This window comes from Xiphias gladius, chromosome 24, assembly GCF_016859285.1.
Source record: "Xiphias gladius isolate SHS-SW01 ecotype Sanya breed wild chromosome 24, ASM1685928v1, whole genome shotgun sequence".
Lineage (NCBI taxonomy): Eukaryota > Metazoa > Chordata > Actinopteri > Istiophoriformes > Xiphiidae > Xiphias > Xiphias gladius.
The window spans coordinates 10,814,579-10,838,892 of record NC_053423.1 but is presented as its reverse complement, the minus strand read 5'-3'; the positions used below and the strand labels follow the sequence as shown (position 1 = coordinate 10,838,892).

Genomic DNA, 24,314 nt, shown 5'->3' with positions numbered 1-24,314 from the left:
GTATCATATTTTTTCGGTACATTCGCGCGTAAAAACGACTAACTACAGGTCCGGTTCAATTAAACTCCAATAATTCATTAACGATTTACTAGATAATCCTAAACTGCCTCGTAAAAGTTATTTTCCTATAAAATCCAAAGCAGGGGAGAAGACCCAGGCCCTCCGGGTGCCAACTGATGCCCATCGAGGCGCACCGAAACGGGCACGTTTCAAGCCCAAACCTAAACTGCGCACAATGTTGAACACCAGGCGCCTGTATCTCAGCACTGACACTCCGGATTCACTGCAGCCCGTAAAAGAGGGAAAAAACGTGGGCCTTCTTCTCCCTTTTAAACCTCGACGCTGTCCACGTCCTCAAAAAGAATGGATCTAATTAAAACGTTGCACTCGTCATCATCACCAAAGCCTTGCCAAACGGTTCTGGTGGAGAGGAGGCTGGGAGATGCAGGACCACATGACCGACTCTGGGCTGCGGAGGGATGGGAGTCAGATTGGGTTTCTCTTCTCCGATTGGCCGGTGGGCTGACTTCTGACACGCAGACCAGGGACCCTCCTGCCGTATAAATAGGCCTGATAGAACTTTATTATTCTAGCATCAAGGCAGCAGGTTCCTGCTAAGTTTGGAGTTACTCGTGTCACCACAACTGTATGCCTGCTTGAAGGTGGTTTAAAAACAGGGGCTCAGCAGCACAAGGAGTCTGCATGTCTGCTTAGACATGCTCAGCTTTGTGGATACCCGGATTCTGTTGCTGCTTGCAGTAACTTCATACCTAGCATCATGTCAATGTAAGTTTGAATATCTGCTCTTTTTCTGTGATGGATATTTTTTTTCGGGTCCCACTGCTTGAGGATCTTGCGCTTGGCTTTTGTTTGGGACTTACATCAAGGTGAACCTGAAGACAGCTCAAAGCAGTGCTGAATTAAACTCAACGGATTGAGCTCATGCAGAGGATTCTTCACTTTCTTTCCAAGGATACAATTATTATCATTTGATTAGTTTCCGAGGGAGAGAAGTTGCACACTCTGAAAAAAAAAAAGTTTTGTCGCTTTGAAAGAGACGTATAAGTAGTCGACCTAGTGTCTTTTCAAAGCTTTTAATGCATGTGGAGTTATGAAAATAGGCTAAATGTGAATTTTCCTTTTAGACATAGGGTGAAAAACTTCGTGGGGCGTTGTACACATTGTTCCATCCAGGCTTTCAGGGAATTAAGCTTTATTTTAAGAAACTGCAATGTCTCCTCCTGGTGGCCAAGGGTGCAAACATCTACTTGGCACCACTTAAATGTTCTCCTTGAAAAGAAAAATCTGTTTATCAAAGCTGAAGTAGAAATGACAGTAGATTACAACATATTTCAGTATTTTTAGATTTTTAAGCTAAATAGCCTCTGACTTCCCTTACAGTTAATATTTTGTATATTTTAACGTCATTTAAACCACAGAACCATTTAAAGATATGATCACTAGGTATACAATTCAGGTTGAAGCTTCTTGGCATCTTTTTCCTTATTCTAGCACATCAAATAGGGAAATAAATTGCCTCACATCACTTTGAACGTCCAGCTGCGCCGCCTTGTGGTCCAGATTGGACACGACATGTTAGGGTTCATAGGGAGGTCCCCGCTGTGCCAAAGCCAGCCGTGGCCAGCTGATCCAGATTCAGAGAGAGCAGCTGATGTCCACCTGCAACAAGGGGTAGATGTGAGATACAACCGTCAGCCACAAATGAAGGATACAGTCATCAGATTGTCAAACTTAAAACAATTTAACAATTCTGTATAATAATTGTCTTTCTAATTGTTCTGAAAGTCTCCCTTTTGCCACAGCTCTACCACCTCTGTATGGTGGTAGAGCTTTAATAATATTTTAGCAGAAGCGACATAGCATCAGTAACAGATGTCATACAGTCCCCATTGCAAATTCTGTAGTTCTCATCGTGTTTGCAGTAGTAGGCCAACTATTCCGGTCCTATGGGCATGCACTACCTATCCAGGCCTGTTGGCAGCGGGAGCCTTAATATCTGGAATGCGTACTGAACAGTGAGGTTTACAACACGGAGGGAGACAGTTTGCTGTGATTCACACACTGTGCAGAGATGACCCTCAGGTAGACTTTTAGACATGGGCTTAGAGATGTTATACAGCAGGCGGGCTGTCAACAAATAAACAACGCAGGAAGGCTAATTCTTTAAGGCATGACAGAAACATTTGTTCAGCATTACCAGACACAGTGGATAAGTGTAGTTACGTTGTGACCAACTCTTTACACAGTGTTTGTGCTGCGGATCAGGGTTGAGACCGTGAGAACACACAGAACGCCCCGCTTTCTTTTTCAAAACTGAATATTGTCTAAATTGCAGTTTTTCTTGGACATGAGATTATAACTGTAACAGGGTTATTGTGCACAATGATTTTCCACATGGAGACATTCAGTCTCGCTTATGCATAATGAAGTTACCATTATCCCGTGTGCACACTTTTATAGAGTTTTTTCTCATGCAGAGGAACAAACAACACTTTAGACTGACCTGTAACAAGACGTTAGCACATTGAACAAGTATATCGATGGATGGAAATGACATTGTTTTTTTTTCCAGGTGCCTGTTTTGCTTTAAAAATGCTTGTCATGTTCTAACAGAGTGTTCCCTCTTCTCTCCCCACCCTCCTCTTCTCCCTCTTCCTCCTCCTCATCTCTCCAACGCCACAGACGCGGTTAGTACACATGCATGCAATCATGAAAGCAACACATCTTAAAGATAGCTTTACCTTGTCACTTTGCCTTTTGCCTTTTAAATGCTGAAAAATGTGCAATGACAGAAGAGGCTTCTCAGTTGTTCTTGACCATATGAGCAATCTCAACGATGGCAGAGCGTTTCATTTAGGAATTTCTGTCCCTGAACCAAAGTTATTTCTTGCAGTTTTCTCCCTTCCTGTCCACGAATAGGTGAGGGTCCTATTGGCTAAAGTTTGTGTCAATGAAAGCTAAAACCGCCGTGCTGAGGCACCCATGGGGCCTGGTACAAAGGATCCTTTCTGAGGACAGCAGAGAGGGGGCAGAGGGAGGTTTGCTCCTAACAGCTGGCTTTGGATCAGTTTGGAGATTTACACTGACTCTGGATTTGGATTTGATTTAGGGAGTGAAAGCTGGTCTCAGACCAGCTAGGAAAGTTGGAGGTCTTCAGCCCAGATAAAACTTAAAAAAAAAAATTATTGAATGATTAATGAGTGCAGGACTTAGGCCCGTCTAATGAAAAGACGGTCCCTGATGAGTGTTCTTTTAAATGATTCTGCTCATAATTGAGATTGCCTATATTACAAAAAAAAACAAAACAGCTCTCAGCATGGTGCAGCTCAGCAGCAGCATTTTAATATTTTAAAGGTGCAGTACGCACTTTGTGGTTCTGATAACATTTCAGAACTTTTATTGTTCCATGGACTAACACGCTCTTACTGCTAAGAGATTGTTGAGTCTGGTTTGGGAAGCTTTATCAAGCTACTCCATAAAGCATCTCTCTGCACATGTTGGTCATTTAAATCACTTGCACATTGCTCAACTGTATTTTCATTTTAATTCATGTATCTGCATGAGCACGTTTTATATACTCTTGTGATAGTATCACATCATATTGCACGCTTAGCTATTTTTTTTTACAATGGCCACTCACTGTCACGCCTATGCAAAAGATAAGCTTAATGTTCAACATAGCCATGAAAAGACTGAATAAATAAATTTTACATTTATTTACCTTCTTTTCTATTTAGGGAAGAGTCAAGGTGAGCACATAATGTTGTTCTTATGTGTCATTTAGCACCTAGAGTGTGGCATAGCAGAAACGTAAAAAATAGTTTGGATTGGAAAAAGCCAGAGCGCATCTTTATGATGTCTTCTTTAATCAATAAAAAAAGCGTTTGAACTTGCTTGCCCTCTTACTTTAAGGTCAAGTTTGTTTACATACACGTCATTGGTATTAACATAAATAGCGATCATTTGAATGCAATTCCAATCTGGTTTCTGATTTCCTTTTAGTGAAATGTTTTATTAGTTCAGATGACGCTGGCCTGCTTTGCTAGAGGAAAAATTCAGAGTTGACACGTTGTTAAAACAATGAGCTGAGCAATCTGCTCTGTGTTTTGGTCTGACGGAGTGGTTTCTCTGCCGCAGGGTCCCAGAGGAGACAAAGGACCTCGAGGTGACAGGGTAAGCTGAACTGAAACTCCGCTGCCTTTGATAAAAGAAGCAATTCCAAATAATTGAATCATTTGATTGATCCAGTATATTTGGGAAGCTTCTATGACACATTGGTTTTTTGACGTCATTTGACCTTGTAACCTCAGTAGGCCACACCCCTTTGTTTACATTGTCTTAGTGCTGATGATGATAACTGTGATATGAACAGATATAATAGATGATATTCAATATTGCCCAGAAATTTGTTTTGTTTTTCTGTTTTTTTAACAGTATTACTTTTCTCCACTGTTGCTGAGATTAGTTTTATGATCATTATCATTCACAATAACACAATTTGCTCCAACAGTGGTTCATTTTTATCTATTTTATACATTTATAATGTATCTATTTAATTGTGAAATAGAATTTGAGAAGTGTTTCAGCTGCTGCAGAGTTCACAGAGTTCATGTTATGGCAGCATCCTCAGCCATCAGCAGCTGTACATTTTATAACAGTGTTTACTCACTATATAATCTGTGTTTTACAGGGTCCTCAGGGCCCAAATGGAAAAGATGGCAAACCTGGATTCCCTGGCCCCCCTGGTCCCCCTGGTCCCCCAGGACTTGGAGGAGTATGTCAGCTGTTTATACTTGCAAAATAACCAACCTATATTGAAGGTGCTGAAAGCAAACGTGGTCCAAAAACTTTGATAGTGCTGCACTGGCTGTAATATGACTTAAGGCATTTCTTATGATAAAAACTGTGCAGGAATAAGCAGCAAAAGGTGTCCGTGCGATACATGAATCTGAGCCACAAAGGGCAAAGTGATGGCTGCAGGCCATGACAGCAGTCGGCCAGTAACGTTCATGTTTGCCCACGCTGCTGTGTCACCCTCACAAGTCCTATTAAACACATTACAACACATTTTTTTTATTAACCTCTGTTGACCTCACTGCCTCTTAGTGATGCTGTAACCCCATGACCTTTGGCCTTTTTGTACTTTACCCATATGACCTTAAGGCCATTCTAAAACACGACACATGGATGATACATAACTAGGTTACTAGTGTTATATATTTATACTCTTTAAATCTAAAAAAAAATAAAAACAAATAATCAATGCCCACTTGCAGTTTATGCTAAAATCACTTTTTAGTTAAGAACAGTGCAAGTGCAAATTTACTATAGAAAATTTAAATTGTGGTATGTTTGAAAAAGTTCTTTTTGTCATGGCACAAGTTTGGACCACTGGAACTACAGTGACCATTTGATGATTTATTTCAATTGGGTGAATGCTCTGCTTTTCTAATAGTCCCGACATACTGTATTAACACAGTTAATGAGTATGTGCGAATGTATTAATCAGTGGTTTATTTTTGCTTTTCAACAGAACTTTGCTGCTCAGTACGATGGTGTCAAAGCTCCTGATTCTGGCCCCGGCCCAATGGTGAGGGCCCCTCTCTTTCCCCCACACACACAATACTTACACATGAATAGACCCGCACATAAACACTCACCAATAAGTGTTACACCCTAGCACACATTTCCAGACAGCCATACTGGTCCGAGTCTAAAGTTATTTGGAACACTGAATCCAGTCCTGATACAGTTTCATTAATGCTTATGACAAAAAATGCTTTAGTGTTGATATTTGATCATTAACTTAATTCTCTTTTCCAGGGTATGATGGGTGCTAGAGGCCCTCCTGGTCTTCCTGGACCTCCTGTAAGTACATACGTCCACCCTGCAAATTTACCCTATATAATGATGTGATCAAACTTGACCGATTACCCATACCCACAACCTCAAAATGCAATCTGCTGTTGCACATGTTATGTTGTCTACATCATGACTAACTGCTGTGCCTCCTCTCATTCAACAGGGACCTCAGGGACACACCGGACACCCTGGTGAGCCTGGAGAGCCTGGGCAGACTGTAAGATCATCCTCCAAAATATTCACAATTCTTTAGTTTATTATGTAAATAGAACTGGAAGGATTTGTTATCACTTTCCTTGTCAGACTTACTCAGGTGATAGAATTTTGATAGTTGAAATCATTTGTCTTCTATGAGATTTTAATGCTCTGGTTTTCTTTCCCAAGGGCACTGTTGGTCCACGTGGCCCCCCTGGACCCCCTGGCAAAGCTGGCGATGATGTACGTACACGTTTTTTCCCGCTTTCTTGGGATTATTTCAAGCTGTTGCTGTAGTTTCTTGTTGCTTAAATGTCAAATGGTAAAGTTAATTTTGTTAACTCACAGGGTAACAACGGCAGACCTGGCAAGCCCGGAGACAGAGGTGCCCCTGGCCCTCAGGTAAGTTTTTTTATTTTTTGAATGACACACAGACTACAGGAAGATATAGATATTAGTAGTCTAAATATGGAATATGTCACAGTAATATCCTCTTTGCTTTGAATTGCAGGGTGCTCGTGGATTCCCCGGAACCCCTGGACTCCCAGGAATGAAGGGACACAGAGTGAGTGTCGATCTTTTCCTGTGCCTGACCTGAACTTTACCTGGCTGCTCCTGTTCACCTGAGTCCCACTGTCTTGAAAAAATCTGTTCCAAATCAGAATAAAATGAAGGAAAAGACACATCTGTGCTGACTAAAAGAATTGACTCAAGTGTTTAAGAGCATTGTGTCTTATAATGTGCACTACCAGGAGAGATTATGACTGCCAATGAATATTTTTAGTCCCTGTTTTGCATGAGAACTCCTCATGTTTAGATGAGAAAGTGGCTGGATTCACAAAAAATTGCGAGCATTACTACCAGCATCTCTGAAGTCACTTCATGGTTAGATAATCTTTCTTGGTGGGGAAGTAACTTCTCACATGAGGCTTTAGGTGTCTCCACTCCCATGTGAATTATTAATAGAGAGATCAAACAGTCATATTCCTTGTTTATCCACAAACCAGTTCTCTTCTTGACCAAAATGGATCTGTATCTCTTCAGTTTGTCCCTAATATTTTCGTTTTCTCTCTTCACCTCTGGAGTAATACACCACCATTTCTAACCTCTATAAACGTCTTCAATCATCATTTTCTTTCCGTGTTTCAGGGCTATTCTGGTCTGGATGGACGCAAAGGAGAGTCTGGTGCCGCTGGCCCCAAGGTAAGAAGGGCACCTTCCTCATGACTGCAACAACAAACGCACCTACTCAGTTCTTTATTTCATGTAGGAACCCAATTTCCCCTTAGTCCTGTATTAATGTTAATGTCAGCCTACTGATAAAAAATTATGGATACACTGCTGATTTTAGTCCACAGTTAGCTCCTGATGAGCAAATTTAGCAACCTCCAAAGAGAATTGAGTAATGTATTATAGTTTCTACAAAGATATATGCATTTCGGAATATTGTAAGTATAAAATGGAATAATAGAATACACACACAAGCCAGAATTTAGTGTAGCATTACCAACAGTTTTTATCTCACTCGCTACAATCAACTTCTCTCTTTGACCTATTAACCTATAACATTAAAGACTTCCAGATACCTCATCACCCTAATCCACCTTCTCCCGCTTCTCCTACAGGGTGAGCCTGGTGCCCATGGATCTGCTGGAAGCCCTGGACTGGCTGTAAGTTTTTGATCAAGTTCAAAATTTTCCACTTATGAGCAAAAGTTTGGTAAAAGCAGGCCATCTTAATTAGATTCTTATCACGTTCCATATAATCACCATTTTCAGCCAATGCTTAGTTATTGAATTTAATATATAAACCCTCACAAAAATATTATATACCAAAATGTATAATTTCCTGCTTGTATTATTGCAGTATAGACATTTTTCTCATCACCTCGGTTTTTTGTGTCCCTTTAGGGAAGTCGTGGTCTGGCTGGTGAGAGAGGTCGTCCTGGCCCTGCTGGCCCAGCTGGTGCTCGTGGTGCTGATGGCAATGTTGGACCCGCTGGGCCTGCTGTGAGTATTGGCACTTTAATCCCCTTTGTGATAATGATATGAATCCTTTTTGTAAATATTAATCTCAAGAAATACCTATTCAGAATTCCCTGATTGGTATCTTAATGTATAAATTATAATATATTATATATCACGCCGGGCCAGATGAACGGCCAGTTATGCCACTAAATTTTGATTACATACATACAATTGCACCCATGTTAGACCAACAACATTTTTGATAATTGACCTTAACATGAACTTTGACCTGTATGATATAAAGGCTGATGTCATGTCTGCTGTTCCTCTACCCAGGGTCCCCTTGGTTCTGCTGGTCCCCCAGGTTTCCCCGGTGGCCCTGGCCCCAAGGTAGGTGTGATGTCGCATCCAGTCCTTTGGCAACACTGCCTCCCAAAGAGGTTCATGTTTAGATTCAAATCTCATTAACTCACAGTATAACCATCTTTCATAGACATGTACTATCTGTTACTTTAAATCTGTTTGATGCACTGTCACTATCCGTCAGTGTTCACCATCCCAATATCTTCCTACACAGTGTCTCCAAGGGAATTGCTCATATATGTAACAGCTCCAGTAACTCTGGACTGTTAATTTTGATAATCAAAAGTCCATACATTGTAAGCACTCACATTTAAAATGTTACTCAATCACTTAAATACAGACCCACATAGCTATGATATTGTTTTACTTTCCAATGCTGCTTCTACCATAACACAATTATCCATCAGGTATTAATGGTACAATATATGACTATGAATGTGTCTCAACTTTGACAGGGAGACATTGGACATGCTGGAGCTCCCGGCCCATCTGGACCTCAGGGAGCTAGAGGAGAGCCCGGTCCCAATGGCCTTGTTGGCCCCGTTGGTCCCGCTGTAAGTGAACAAAGATTTTCCTGCCCAGACTTCTCAGGCAACTTGCTGTCACTTGCTGTCACTTGTAACCTAGTGTTGATGTCTTTCTGTGCCTTATTATTATTATTATTATTATTATTATTATTATTATTATTATTATTATTATTATTATTATTATGGCAAAAATGGTTTACATGTCCTTGAAAGCAATACCATTGCCATTAGTTATTGAGATCTATAAGAAATCCTGTTGAAAACAGTTATTGTAATTTAGTTACATTGTGATGTGTGATACTATCAGATATTCCATATTATAATGCTTTTGAGGAAAAAATGTCAGTTTGTCCTCTATCTCATAACTTGGTATTAGAGAGTTTCATAATTAGCTTTCTTTCTTTGCACTTGTTTAATCTTCTAAAAAGTCAAATTAAATCCTTTTTGTTTCAGTGTATATTTCAGTCCTCATTTTTACTTTGTTTTGAAAAGATTTCCTAATTTCTTGATCTCTCACCCTAGGGTAACCCCGGTGCTAATGGCCTGAATGGAGCCAAGGGAGCTGCTGTAAGTATTGTACAAGAAGTGCATAGTTCAAAAGGTCATCTAGGGTCACACAGATGTTATAACAATCAGGTCTCTACTATGATGGACACACAGGACATAAACAATGAGGTTCAACTATAAAACATAATTTAATGAAACATATACCTGGATGCAATTTTTTTTTTTTTTTCTATGAAGATTTATTTTCATATAGTCTCTATTATTAAAAAGTATATGATGATAAGGCTATTTTTTTAGATCAAATAAATGTGATGTTTGAATTTAAGATGTTAAGTGATGATCACCAGTCTGTCATGACTGTCATCTAGGGCACCGCTGGTGTTCCTGGAGCTCCTGGCTTCCCTGGACCTAGAGGAGGACCTGGACCTCAGGGCCCTCAGGGTGCTGCTGGATCTAGAGGACTGGCTGTGAGTCCAGATGCACACAAACATCCACAAAAAACGTATATATCCACTTAGAAACATGTAGATGTACACATAAACCCTTGTATGCAGAAACACTTAAATTAATTGTACACAGGTGATTGTTCTTTTTATTAATTGCATCTGTCTGTTTTAGGGAGATCCTGGTATTCAGGGTATTAAGGGAGACACTGGTCACAAAGGAGAGCCCGTAAGTTGATATCCTGTCCATGTTCATGAATTTAAAATCTCACCATTTTAAATTGACATCCGTATACACTGCCCATGAGGGCTGGCCTTCATCTTCTCTGTTGCTTTCTTCAGGGTAACTCTGGACCACAAGGACCCCCTGGACCTCAGGGTGAGGAGGGCAAAAGAGGACCCACTGGTGAGCTTGGTGCAACTGGCCTTGCTGGTGCCCGTGGAGCTAGAGTGAGTACCTGATCACCATTTCTGATGGGTGGTGTTGTACCATACAGATCCACTTCCACAGCCATGTTACTCGGATCACCTGTTAACGCCTGTGTGTGTCTCCTATAGGGCTCTCCTGGCAGCCGTGGTTTGCCCGGTGCTGAGGGAAGAACTGGCCCCATTGTAAGTTTTTTAATCAAAAAATCTTAGACCACCAACATGCAATTAAATAGCTCAGAATTCATTTTAATTAACTTGACGTTTACTTCTGAACATAGTAAACATTCAGTCATGTGGTGAAACTTTCTTCCATCTCTTTGTCTCCTTCTCGTAGGGTATGCCTGGTGCCCGTGGTTCCATGGGTTCACCTGGACCTCGTGGACCCCCTGGAGATGCTGGTCGTGCTGGTGAGCCTGGCCCAGCTGGTCTCAGGGTGAGTCTTATGCTAAATTCTGTTTTTGAACAGTAAGAGGGATCTGATCTTTGTCTGAGCTCTCAAAGTCTAGTAGATCAAAGAGACACCTTATGGGGAGAATAGGTCTAAGGGTAAAATGAATCTGCTGAATTGGAACAGCTTAAAGCAGTAATGCTTTAATGGTTTTAATACAAGACTATTGTCTGATGTGATTTGCCTTGTGTGGGCGATTAAACCCAAGATTTTGGTGAAAGATAGTTGCCCGACGGGTCAGCTATTGCAGTTCAAGTTAATTAGAATCCATACATCTTAATGATTGACAAATGTTTCTCTTCCACAGGGTCTCCCAGGAAGCCCTGGAAGCTCTGGACCCCCAGGAAAGGAGGGACCTGCTGTAAGTAAACCTGAATTTTAGACTAAAACAAATTTTACTTACAAACACATACATTTTGAATTGGTCTTATTCTATAATGTTTATGATCATATTTGCTCAAAAAGAGATACCTAACATCACCTTCTGTGGTGCTCCCTGTTTCCTCCACCAGGGTCCTTCTGGACAAGATGGCCGCACTGGACCTCCTGGCCCAACTGGACCTAGAGGCCAGCCCGGAAACATTGGCTTCCCCGGACCCAAAGGACCTTATGTAAGTATAAATAAAGCAAAGACTGGAAAACTACCATTTGGAACAGTGTCAGTTTTTGTTTTTTATCATAACCTGTGCTTAACCTGCCTTTTACCTCCTCCAGGGTGAGGCTGGCAAGCCTGGTGAGAAAGGAGCCACTGGCCCCACTGGACTGAGAGTAAGTGAAAAAACACAATATAATAATATGGAAAAGGTTAATATATTGTCCATCCATATATCCATCATGTTCCTGTCTTTGTTCTTTAGGGAGCCCCTGGACCTGATGGCAACAATGGAGCTACTGGCGCCATTGGACCTTCTGTAAGTATCCTAATTTTTAGTAGCACTAATTTTGCTCTCAGTTAATGGTAGTTTCCCCATTTTTGAAAAATACATACAACATTTAAGATATGATTTTATCTCTGCAACCATCAGGGTGTCATTTTTAACATTTAACATTAACATCTTCTCTCTTTCTCCCTATAGGGCGGCCCTGGTGAAAAGGGAGAGCAGGGAGCTCCTGGAAGTCCTGGCTTCCAGGTTTGGATCCATCATCTGTCTCTACTAAAATCAGCAATTTAGAGTATATTTACAGAGGGAGACAGTGCATTGTTTTACTGTCCCTCAGGCAAATGTTGTGATTTCCTGCCTCCTTTTCATGGCAACACAATAACAGAAGCATCTTTTACAGCCGAAAAGAGTGTTTCACTAATCTCATTGTAAAAGGCTTCTGTCCTGCCATATTATCCTCTGTAGAAATTTTATCAGCTCCAGAAAACTGAGTTCCTCACTTCTTTCTGTTGATTCCCTTGATGCTGATGTTGTGGCTTAATATTTTTAGGGTCTGCCCGGCCCCGCTGGACCTGCTGGAGAGGGTGGCAAGCCCGGAGATAGAGTAAGTAATACATAAACCCACAAATAGTTCTACAATGATATATAGTCAAACAACAAAAACTGTAGAATTAGAGGTACGTCTCTAACCAACCATTGCTGTCTCTATAGGGTATCCCAGGAGACCATGGAATGGCTGGACCTGCTGGTGCCAAGGTGAGTTCACCAGACCATACCTTTGTTTTCCAGAGCAGTGTTATTGAAAGTTCACACACTTACAGAGCCTTCCTTAGATTTCACTCAGTAATCCATTTACGAACTGAATTATTAGGTCTTTTTGCACCAAATGAATCCAGACCCAGTATTTTCATATAGTCTGACAGATTTTTCAATTTTAGTAAGATGCCCAAACCTTTAAAGTAGCTGTGTAACCATTCACAGTCTTCCAAACAGAAAGCATTTCTCATTGTGACACATTACTTTTTTCATGTTTATAATAAAGCAAGCGAACAATAAACCATCTTATAGTAGTTGAAGACATTTTGAAAACATCTGTGTGTGTTCCTACAGGGAGAGCGTGGTAACCCTGGTGCTGCCGGAGCTTCTGGACCTCAGGGACCAATTGGATCCCGTGGACCCGCTGGACCCCCTGGACCTGATGGTGGCAAGGTAAGATGATATGCCATGGCTGGGCACAGTCAGGGACACTGTAAGAAGCAAAGGTTATAGATGAAAGTGCTGAGCACAGAAATGGTAGCTGAATTTACTGACATCAGGTCAGTGCTGAAGAAATGTTGTATATATAGTATGCTGTGGTGCTTTGATGCTTATAGAAGCATCTCTGTTTTCTATAAAAATGAACCAAAATTCGTCTTGTCTGTTTCCAGGGAGAGCCTGGCGTTGGTGGATTGGCTGGTGCTCCTGGACACCAGGGACCTGGTGGTATGCCTGGTGAGCGTGGAGCCGCTGGTACTCCTGGAGCTAAGGGAGAGAAGGTAAGTTCCAAGAATCCATCACCTGCAAATTCAGCAGGAGTTTATCCCCCAAAATAACTCAAGTTAGTTAATGAGAACATATTTCTTCTCTCTCATTCTCTGTCTACCACCTTCTGCCTCTATAGGGAGAGCCTGGACACAGAGGCCCTGATGGCAATTCTGGCAGAGATGGTGCCCGTGTAAGTTAAACTCTCCAATGATAAATTCTGTTAAATTATTTAAAAATTAGTCATTCATTCCAGTAGTTTGAGTGTAGCAACCAGAGCCTTGGTCTTAGTGCCCTCTCCTTTCTCTTTCTAGGGTATGCCTGGACCTGCTGGTCCTCCTGGACCCACTGGAGCCAATGGTGATAAGGTTAGTAGGTCATGCATGGATATTATTTACCACAAAACAAGTAACTGTCAGAAACTAACGAAATGTATGTGTTTAGGATTTATTCTGTATATACAGACAAATATCATGGGGCTTTTGTGTGACCTAAAGATGGCATTTTTTGTTGTTCAAAATGGCTGACTCCCGAAACAGTGACCTACAAAAGAAAGCCATTAACACATGTTGCTGAGCTCATATCACTGTTGTAATTTAATGGGCTGAACAAGCCCACGCCTTATCTTTGGACCACCCAATCCTCCACCCTCCGTTAATTGCTAGCAGTAATTGCAGTTACCCCCAGTGTAGCAAAGTGTCTGAAGCTAGAACCTCAACACTGCTACCTGATGGCTATTTTATAATATTACACCAATGGCTTGCCTACAGCTTAATCTATGATGCCAGTGGTAATAACGTAATAATAAATGCAGAAAACAAATTGACAACTTTGTCACATTTTAAATGTTTTCTTTGTGATTTTATGCAATTTGTAGCAGTTATATTTTCCTGACTCTTTATTGCATGTTGGCCTATAGACACGCTGATGGAGGAGGAACATACAACAATAATAATGACAACAGATGTGCAGGACAAGGCAAAATAAATAACCAAAGGATTTCCATTTGAATCAATCAGCATTTATATAAGCTAATCAAGCTTTCAAATTTATTCATATTAGCTGATTGACCAAAATTAATTTGAATAATGAGACGGTAAAACTTTTCTTCACATTTTTTCTCTGGATTCTTATGCTATTAGCATATCTATATAAGTTAATAGAGAGTATTTTATAAAATGCTGATGTTAAAAAAGATTTTTCATCTGTATATGAATTTTTTGGACTGATAAGTGGATTCATTAATCGATAGATGGATGGAACCATGCTGAGCTAATGAAACACTCACACTTTTGTCTCCTGCAGGGTGAGAGTGGTTCCTTCGGACCTGCTGGCTCCCCTGGAGCTCGTGGATCCCCTGTAAGTAGCTGTGCTTCACTTCCTACATTATCACCTGTGGTGCCTTATTCACCCGAAATGACCTGTTGACATGAATATCAGATGAAGATCTTAACACAACATACAACTTTTATGTACAATATAAACAGTCTTTCTGACTAACTGCTTGTTGTCCACAGGGAGAGCGTGGAGAGGTTGGAACTGCTGGACCTCCTGGATTCGCTGGACCCCCTGTAAGCTAGCAACCACTCACCTTACAATACAATATACCATGTGCAAATCCTGTTGGAGCAGCAGGATATCACTATCAACACTCAAATACATACACACACAATTGCCCAGATATTGACCCAGCCCTGTTCCTCCCCCTCCCTACAGGGTGCTGACGGTCAGCCTGGAGCAAAGGGAGAACGTGGACAAGCTGGAGGAAAGGGAGAAGTTGGCTCCTCCGGCCCCGCTGGACCCGCTGGACAGTCTGGACCTGCTGTTAGTATCTTTCACACTGGACAAATACAGGATACTTGCATTGCCACTTGGCAGAGCTAACCTGACCGGGATAAGTCTGATAGACCAGAATCAGCATAGGGATCAGCAGAAAGTTAATCAGACATCAGACAGACTTTAAAATTTGATCAGCACAATATTGTGAGAGCATTTGCTTATGGATCACGTCAGTCTTTTCAGACAGAGGACTAAAATTTAGGATATTAGTTTGTCAGTTATAATGAGATTTGTGTAAATCTGATATGAAATGGTATTTCTGATTTCTTCTTCTGTGTATCTAGGGTCCCTCTGGCCCTGCTGGAGCTACTGGTGCTCGTGGAGAGACCGGCCCTAATGTGAGTATTGAAACATAACAAAATAATTCCTCCTGATCACACTGATTGCATACATAAAACACTGAAACATACATAAACACAAAAACTCACATTAGCTCTGCACACCTCGTTAGCTTTTCCAAGGTAGCAAAATGAAAATCTTGTCCTTTTTCTGTTCTTTTAATTTTTTCATCTGTGCTTCATGGCCAGAACATACCCTTACCTTATCTCTGACGTCCACTCACACATGCATAGACACACGCAAACAGATACATCACAAGGTCTCGATGGCAGCTATATAACGTTCATTTGGTTGTGTTTCTGATGTCAGGGTCTGACTGGTTTCCCTGGTGCTGCTGGCAGAGTTGGTGCTGCTGGTCCCGCTGTGAGTATTGATTTTATATTAACAATTATTAGTTAACACACACAGTTACAAACACTAAAACTGGCTACTTCTCATATAATGAATCAAAGCCACAGCTCTTCTTGTTTCCTTAATTATTATACATTCTACTCTCACACATCACTGCACCAAACACACATTTACACATTTGACATTAACCCGCTCTATTCCTCTTCAGGGTATTGTTGGACCTCCTGGCCCCGCTGGTCCCGCTGGTAAGGATGGCCCTCGTGGTCTCCGTGGTGATCCTGGTCCCACTGGTCCTTCTGGAGAGCAGGGTATTGTTGGACCACCTGGTCAAGCTGGAGAGAAGGGACACCCTGGAGAGTCTGGTCCCCCTGTAAGCTATAGTTCATTCTTTTTTTACCCAATTAACAAGTAATAATTATGATACTATGGAACGCAAAAATATAACTGAGCTTATGTCTTCATTGTACAGCTACAGACCTATAGATCTCCATCCTCAGTGCATTTATACATGTTGTGTGTTTAGGGCCAACCTGGTGCTGCTGGACTTAGTGGTTCTATTGGACTTCAAGGATTCGTTGGTCTGACTGGTGCTAGAGGAGAACGTGGTTCACCTGGTGGTGTTGGTGCTGCAGTAAGTACACTTGTACTATATACCAAAATATTCACCTTTTCAGTGACCACTTCAGAGCAATGTTATACATTTTGTTTATATCATTCAAACCTATAAAAGCTCTCATCTTCAGCTTGATGGAGCAATCCCAAATAAGTTGTGGCAATTGAATTTTATCAGGGCAAACAATGAATACAAAACTGTGAATGTTTAAAAAAGAGAATTGACATTGGGCTTCATGCATGCAATATTTTAAATACTGTATGCATGCATATTAGGAAATTCAAAAGATCACACAAATCTGTACCTGGTCTAGTCACACGCAGCATGAAGCCTTTGTTTATATTTGACACTCTTCTCTGCATCCTATCACAGGGAGAGCCTGGTAAAGTTGGACCTGCTGGTCCCCCTGGAGCCCGTGGTCCCCCTGGAAACATTGGCCTGCCTGGTCTGACCGGACCTCAGGGAGAGGCTGGACGTGAGGTAAGGATTTAACAAGTAGTGCAATGACCTGTAATACTGACCTGGGATCACATGTGGAGAGAGTACTAAAATATCCCAAGAAGTAGTACTGTTATTTTAGTTTAATGTTACTTTCTTTAAGTAGAAGCATGTTTTCTTGGTTGAAATTTACTCAGCAGATGTACAAAAAACAGCTCATTAGAAGACCATTCCATGGACTCACAACAAACTGAGCCTTATATAAAGTTGTAACAGCAACCATTATTTAAACTGTAATATTCTTTGCCATCCATAGGGTAACCCCGGTAACGATGGACCTCCTGGTCGTCCTGGTATTCCTGGATTCAAGGTAGTGCCCTTTCATACACCTTAAAGCATTGTTGTATACAGAATACACACACACATACAGTATACTATGATCTGACCTGTGTGTGCCCTTTCCCACCATATTTAGGGAGACCGTGGTGAGCCTGGATCTCCTGGTGCCATGGGACTTGCTGGTGCCCCCGGACCTGCTGGACCCAGTGGAGCTAGTGGCAAACCTGGTAACCGTGGAGAGACTGTAAGTACCGACAGCAAACTGTTTAAATTTGATTGACTGCGAGTTAGATTATTTACATCACTAAAATCGCCAGCGTACGCAATATTGGTAATATACACTCATCTGCTTACTTCACTCATCTTTTTATTCCTGTCTTTTCTTGTCTCAAGGGCCCAACAGGTGCCTCTGGACCTGTTGGCCCCGCTGGAGCTAGAGGTGCCGCTGTAAGTACAGTATACAATTAGTGTCACATTGAATAATGTTCATTGACTATTTAAATACTCTAGTGTTATTATATCTGTCCACATCCATACCACAGAACATGTGGACATGAAAATTGTATTCTTTTGAAACTACGTGACGTTTCATGTGTGTGTGTGTGTGTGTGTGTGTGTGCGCGTGTGTGTGTGTGTGTGTGTGTGTGTGTGTGTTATAGGGACCTGCTGGTGCCCGTGGTGAGAAGGGAGTTGCTGGAGACAGGGGAGACAGAGGCATGAAGGGCCTGCGTGGACATCCTGGTCTGCAGGGAATCCCTGGACCTTCTGTGAGTGACAGCTCACCATCATGATGCACACAAAATATGTAGACATACATCAACATATGCTGATATTTAAAACACCAAGTATCATCAATGCTGTCACTACATTGTCATTAAATAATGTACTTTTTCTCTCCTCAGGGACCCTCCGGTGACACTGGACCTGCTGGAGCTCATGGACCTGCTGGACCCAGAGTAAGTGGATTCCTAATTGTTCACAATAATCCTCAGTTTCTTGTTCCACTTGTATCCATAGCGGCACCATGCCCCAAATCCAACACTTACACAAGCTAGTAGTTACCACTGTAATGTGAAAAACCACATTCAAACCTCATGTACCTGGCAACGTTTGTAAACCTGACAGAACATTTAGAAATTTCTGAATTTTCTGTGCTATATGTTGTTCTTCATATGAGTACAAAAGCACCAAATGCAGGACATGCTGTAATTTATAGCCACATATGATGAAGGATTTCCCAAAAAAGAAACATGTTTAAATGTATCATGTGATGATCCTTTCAGGGACCTGCTGGACCCCACGGACCTGCTGGTAAGGATGGAAGAGCTGGTTCCCATGGTACTATTGGCGCCCCTGGTGCTCGTGGACCCCCTGGATATGTTGGACCTGCTGTAAGTCTAGAGTGTCTTCATCTGCTTAACACTTAGTTTCATTTTGTAAACTGGACTATTTAGCTCCACTGTATACCTAAGGATAATCTGCAAAGGATCCAACTGCAGCTGTGATCTGCACTCTCTTATCCATCTTAGGGCCCTCCTGGACTTCCCGGTCTGCCCGGACCTGCCGGCCCCGCTGGTGGTGGATACGATGTCTCCGGATATGATGAGTACAGAGCTGATCAGCCCTCTCTGAGAGCCAAGGACTACGAGGTTGATGCCACCATCAAGTCCCTCAACACCCAGATCGAGAACCTGCTCACCCCTGAGGGATCCAGGAAGAACCCTGCCCGCACCTGCCGTGACATCAAGCTTAGCCACCCCGACTGGAGCAGCGGTAAGCTCAACTTCATAGCGCTTTGGGGTTAATGTACCCCAATATTTAGTAAAGTTTGGATTTCCTTTGGACCCATATATCAATTTCATCTTGTTAAGCTGTGAAGCTGAATCAAAAAGATTGAAATGCTGTTTTCCCATCAATCTAACTCTCTTCTCTTCCTACCCTGTAGGTTTCTACTGGATTGACCCCAACCAGGGCTGCATCAATGATGCCATCAAGGTCTTCTGCGACTTCACCACCCGTGAGACCTGCATCTATGCCCACCCTGAGAGCATCGCCCGCAAGAACTGGTTCAGAAGCACCGAGGGCAAGAAGCACGTCTGGTTTGGAGAGACCATCAACGGTGGTACTGAGGTGAGCATCTACAGATTGGAGTTGGCCTTATTTGAAATGAATGGGGTTTCAGCACGACACTAGACCAGAAAATAATAAATAACAGATCTAATATTTTCTATATATGAAATAATATATGAAAAACTGAATTCTGTTCTTTCATTCCCACAGTTTACCTACAATGATGAGACCCTCAGCCCCCAGAGCATGGCCACCCAGCTGGCCTTTATGCGCCTGCTGTCCAACCAGGCTAGCCAGAACATCACCTACCACTGCAAGAACAGCGTTGCCTACATGGATGGTGAGAGCGGCAACCTGAAAAAGGCTGTGGTGCTCCAGGGATCCAACGATGTGGAGCTGAGGGCTGAGGGCAACAGCCGCTTCACCTTCTCCGTGCTGGAGGACGGCTGCACTGTGAGTAGCTCTTTACTTCTTCAGTTACCTTCTTTGTCATTTTTCTGTTACTGTCATTGCTTCAGCTTCATTCTTCCTCATGAGAAAGAAATTATTCTGTCGATTAACAGTAAAATTAAGGCAATTTTGGTCAAATGAGACAAAGCTGTCTTTAAGTTATGTGATTTGTATTGTTTTGCCGCTTTACACTATTCTGAAATTCTCTCTTTTCCTTTCTCTACTCCTGCAGAGACACACTGGTGAATGGAGCAAGACAGTGATTGAGTACAGAACAAATAAACCATCTCGCCTGCCCATCCTCGACATTGCACCTTTGGACATTGGTGGAGCTGATCAGGAGTTTGGTTTGGACATTGGCCCAGTCTGTTTCAAATAAATAGACTCATGATAAATTAACACCAAAAAGAGAGAAAGAACGAAAAAACAAAATCTCTGCCCTTCTTTCTGTGTTGTTTTTTTTATACTGAATGCTGATTTCTCTCTGCGCATCCACTTGCTTAAGATGGGCAACTATCGGAGAGGACTGAACGGACTGAACGGAGCGTTTGTGCAATGCAAATTAATACAGCAACCCAAAGGGACGCGGGAAAACACCTTGTTGTGGGACATCATGTCATCATTTTGTAAAAAATAAAAGAAGTGTAATAAAAACGCTGAAAGTATGCATCACTTTGTGGTCTTTGTATATCTTCCAAAGAGGAGGTTTAAAACCACAATTTCCATGAAAAAAGGTTTAAACTACCTCATGCCTGTACCTAAAGAAAATACTATTGACAAAACTTGGGTCCACAACCGAGATGTTAAGACTTCTAATGCTTCAAGCTTTGTCCCGTAACAGAAGGTGCTCAGTTACTTGAAGCAGAGATCTATGGTGCTAATATGCAGCTGTGGAGCAAACCACTTTTTTTTACTGTATTACTTTGTATTGACATTTGAGGAGTCTTGCATTCGTCCCCTGATACTCCCCCACTTTAAGCAGGTGGAATGTTCCTAAACCTAATGTCTGGTTTTGTTTTGTTTTATTTTGTTTTGTTCTTTTTTTGTTTTGTCTAGAAGTTTTTTTTTTTTGTTTTGGTTTTTTGTTCAGGCTTTTTTACTCTTCGAATCCCACACCCAGTGTTCATACTGACAGCACATATTTCACCCAATTCTGAATGGTTTTTAGGCGGCCTCTCTCTCTCTCAAAAAAAATGACACCACAAAGTCTATTGTACCTATTTTGTATATGTGAGATGTTTAAATAAATTGTGAAAAGTTCTGAAATAAAGCATGTCCAATGTTCCAAAACACACTATTCAGTGACTTAAGTGCTTTCATGTTTTAATGACACCATCGAAGGTGTGTCACTGTATTTTGGTTCTAGTTTGGCTGATGATTTACATATCATCACTGACTTAAACATCTTCCTATTGTGGAAGCACAGCCTTATCATGATTTACCTTCCCCCTTTATCTTGCTATTCCACGGTACATCCAATTCTAATGTACAGTAAATTTCTGTTTACACTGTCCATACCAATGTGTGATTACTAACGTGCATTGTTTCTTGTAAATATGCATCCTCTCATGTTGCTCTTTCTTGCATAATACAGCTTTTGCATCCAAATAAATTTCTGTGATTTGGATCAAGGCTTGAATTGCAGTGATGCATGCACACTGATATTAGTTAGATTCAAAATGGGAACATGGCATTCCTTCAAAAATTAGTTGTTTTGTTATTTTGTCAGACAGTGAGAATCATTGTGACTACAGTGTGTTCAGGGGACTGGGATATGCAGAATTTGTGAAAACAGTAATTTAATTTTACCTCCACATGTTGAAGCAGTTCCGCTCAAGGAAATTGATGGCATTCACACGAGAGGTCACCTGCGGCACTTTCAATAACCACTAGAGGGCAGTATGGCATGTTTTTAGTAGCATCTCTGCTTTAATATAACACACTGAGCCTTAGAGGTTGTCAAATAAATACATTATCTTTGACCACTAAGCAGCAAAGACTTGGGTGCCTTGGACACAAGATGCATGTCTTGGATCTATGGGTATACTGTGTCTTTTATGCATAAAATAATGATGTCAAAACCAAGGATTGGACCTTTAAGGGTACAGACCTCCGGCTAAAAACACAGTATTTTTCGACTTTACATTATTACTTTACAAGGACAAAGCTAATATCACATTTGCTTATGATGTATGAAATCCTTTCGAATAGCAGTGTTGGAAATTAACAAAGTAATTTGTTACTTTGTTAATTTCACTCAGGCACTGTACTTCAGTACAGTTTTGAGATACTTTAACTTTACAGTTCATGCTACTTAAAACCTCTGCTTCACAACATTTCAGATGGCAATATTATACTTTTTTTTTTTTTTTTTTTACTTTACCACTACATTTGTTTGACAGTTGCTTGTCACAAGGTTTTACAATCAAATATGATTGTCCAAAAAAAAAAAGATGCATGATGCATTACTGCAAGCTAAAAAAAACCAAACAAGATGGAGGTATTAATATGTTAGTTGGCCCCTGGAGCAAAAAATAGTTGTTGAGACCATTTTGCCTGCACAGCAAAGGACCATCCAGTGCTCCTTTACTGGAGTACTACCTAGCCCCAGGTTTTCTGTACAGTAATAAATACATCTTTATTTTGGATCATGCACCCTGTGATCACAATATGAACGAAAGTCCCATTTACAAGACAACAGAACAAAGATTAGCTATTATGCATGACACACCTTAAATTATATTGTACTTAATTGCTGCAAATATCTAAACAAATTTGCAACTAATCAAATTACATAAAGCCCTTTTACAGACAATGGACCTGGGGCTTTTGGGGCAATTTCTAAATTACAGGTCTGAGTACTCCTTTGACTCCACTTCGGACTTAATACAGACCTGCTGACTTATGACAGCTCCCACCAATGGTGAGCAGGTAACCTTCAAACTTGTCTGGACACCTTCTGTCTTTTACAGAAGTATACTGTATGTTCGCAAAGTAGAGTGGTAACCATAACTTCCATTCATCTCTAAAATAAGAAAGAAATCTAAAAGCCATTTGTCTGTTGCACACAGGTGAAGTCAAAGCATATAAATAATGTGACAGTGGTAGACTTTGGCTGTTACATTATGCTATACTGCAGATGGCAGGTTCGAAGTAAATACTATGATCTGTTTTCAAGCTGCCTAGCCTTACTGATATAAACTGCACTGTTAAATAATGACTCTTGACCTGGTGATACAGTATATACTGCTGCAGGGCTTACACCCTTCCAGAGTATGTTCAGAAACATCTGAGCTCTAGTGGGACACACACACTCAAACACTGATGTTTAGTATGTGTGTGGGAATTGGAATTCAAAACAAAGTACAACCAACTCAGTGAATAAACAATTTGGTTTGATACAAGTCATTCAAACACAGTAGGTTATACTGTATGACCTTTATCAACCTCTGCTGGTAGGCAGTATGAACTGAATCTACTGTATACTGACACAATTTAAATACTTAAATACTGCAAAAATGCCTAGGTACAGTTCTCCGATTAATTAAAAGCAAACAAATTATTATTTCGAAAAATCTGAAAAATACACTAAACTTTACAAATCTTAAATCTGCAGATTTTTTTTAATTAAATCACTGCCCCAGAATTCAGTGCAGGAACCAGTTTCAAATGCAGAAAATCCTCAGCAAATCACCAAAATCAACAATTTTCTTTCAAAATTTTCAGGTTTAAAAAAGAAATAATTAAGAAAATTTATAAAACATACAATAATTTATAAAATAGTCTTTTTTGTGTTTTCACTTATATTAAAGGTTTTACAAATCTGAAAATTTTTAAAACAATCTTTACACTCTCTATGTTAATCTTGTCCAGATTTTACAAGTCTAGGTATAGAGGTTTTTTATCTAGACTTTGTCTGATGTGGTCTAAATGATATCTGATTCTGAGAGGAGAACTTAGACAGACAAGGACACTTCTTTAAGCTGACTCTCATATGACCTGCCGTTTTTCTGCTGTTCTGACGGTTCATTTGCTCACAGTGCCATGTAAGAATCACAAGTAACAAGGTTACTTATGCTCCATGCGAACATTATAATGTGAGCCACCCCAGGATAAATCATAATCAGAAAACGGATAATACTGTGTGTGCGCAGGTTTGCCATCAACTCCAGTCATGTAGTCAGTAAATTTAACAAAAGACAGCTTATAGTGATAAACAGGTAGGCTAAACAAAATTAAAATAATATAAAGAGGCAGGCAAATCCATGCATTTTGATATACGTAGCCCATCAACTATAAATCCAGATGTTTGCTCCTGGAATGACAGCTGTCAAAATCACCCCACTGGGCTCCATTAAAACACTGAAGCCTGGGCTTTGAGAGGACGTGACCTACTGAGCCACAAAATACATAAAAAAAAGCAGTTAATTTCAGTGTCAGTTATATAGCAACAGCAGCGATAGAAGCAGTCGAGCGGTTGTTTTGCATATTTCTGTGATATTTGGCAGGTGAACACACCTCCACAGGGCCGCTGTTAGTTTGGCATTTTGCAGAGCTTAATGAGTGTGTGTGTCCAAATCCTGTCCGGACCTTCCTGATGCAAAGATTCACACTGAGATCCTCTCTCTTGTGTAGGACTGAAGTGTGCCGTGAAAGTTGTATAATTAGGGGAAAAAATAGAACTAAAATAAATATTGTATATTAAAACGTG

General features: G+C 40.9%; 1 protein-coding gene across 2 annotated transcripts; it reads left to right on the top strand.

The window, feature by feature from the left end:
- The first annotated feature begins 595 nt into the window (after nt 1-595).
- Nucleotides 596-20,897, top strand: col1a2 (collagen, type I, alpha 2). Of its 2 annotated transcripts, XM_040121402.1 has the most exons (51): nt 596-786; nt 2,704-2,708; nt 3,759-3,770; nt 4,159-4,194; nt 4,712-4,795; nt 5,555-5,611; nt 5,845-5,889; nt 6,047-6,100; nt 6,268-6,321; nt 6,427-6,480; nt 6,590-6,643; nt 7,228-7,281; nt 7,704-7,748; nt 7,989-8,087; nt 8,382-8,435; nt 8,864-8,962; nt 9,458-9,502; nt 9,811-9,909; nt 10,061-10,114; nt 10,228-10,335; nt 10,444-10,497; nt 10,649-10,747; nt 11,070-11,123; nt 11,275-11,373; nt 11,477-11,530; nt 11,620-11,673; nt 11,839-11,892; nt 12,194-12,247; nt 12,355-12,399; nt 12,754-12,852; nt 13,071-13,178; nt 13,304-13,357; nt 13,479-13,532; nt 14,470-14,523; nt 14,682-14,735; nt 14,881-14,988; nt 15,288-15,341; nt 15,652-15,705; nt 15,902-16,063; nt 16,217-16,324; nt 16,679-16,786; nt 17,061-17,114; nt 17,220-17,327; nt 17,477-17,530; nt 17,743-17,850; nt 17,986-18,039; nt 18,367-18,474; nt 18,613-18,856; nt 19,029-19,213; nt 19,364-19,606; nt 19,836-20,897. In XM_040121402.1, exons 1-51 carry the CDS (start codon nt 717-719, stop codon nt 19,980-19,982), a joined length of 4,071 nt encoding a protein of 1,356 aa, XP_039977336.1. In that variant the 5' UTR covers nt 596-716; the 3' UTR covers nt 19,983-20,897. The 2 variants fall into 2 exon arrangements, with proteins under 2 accessions (XP_039977336.1, XP_039977337.1); XM_040121403.1 differs by lacking the exon at nt 3,759-3,770.
- The last annotated feature ends 3,417 nt before the right edge of the window (nt 20,898-24,314 follow it).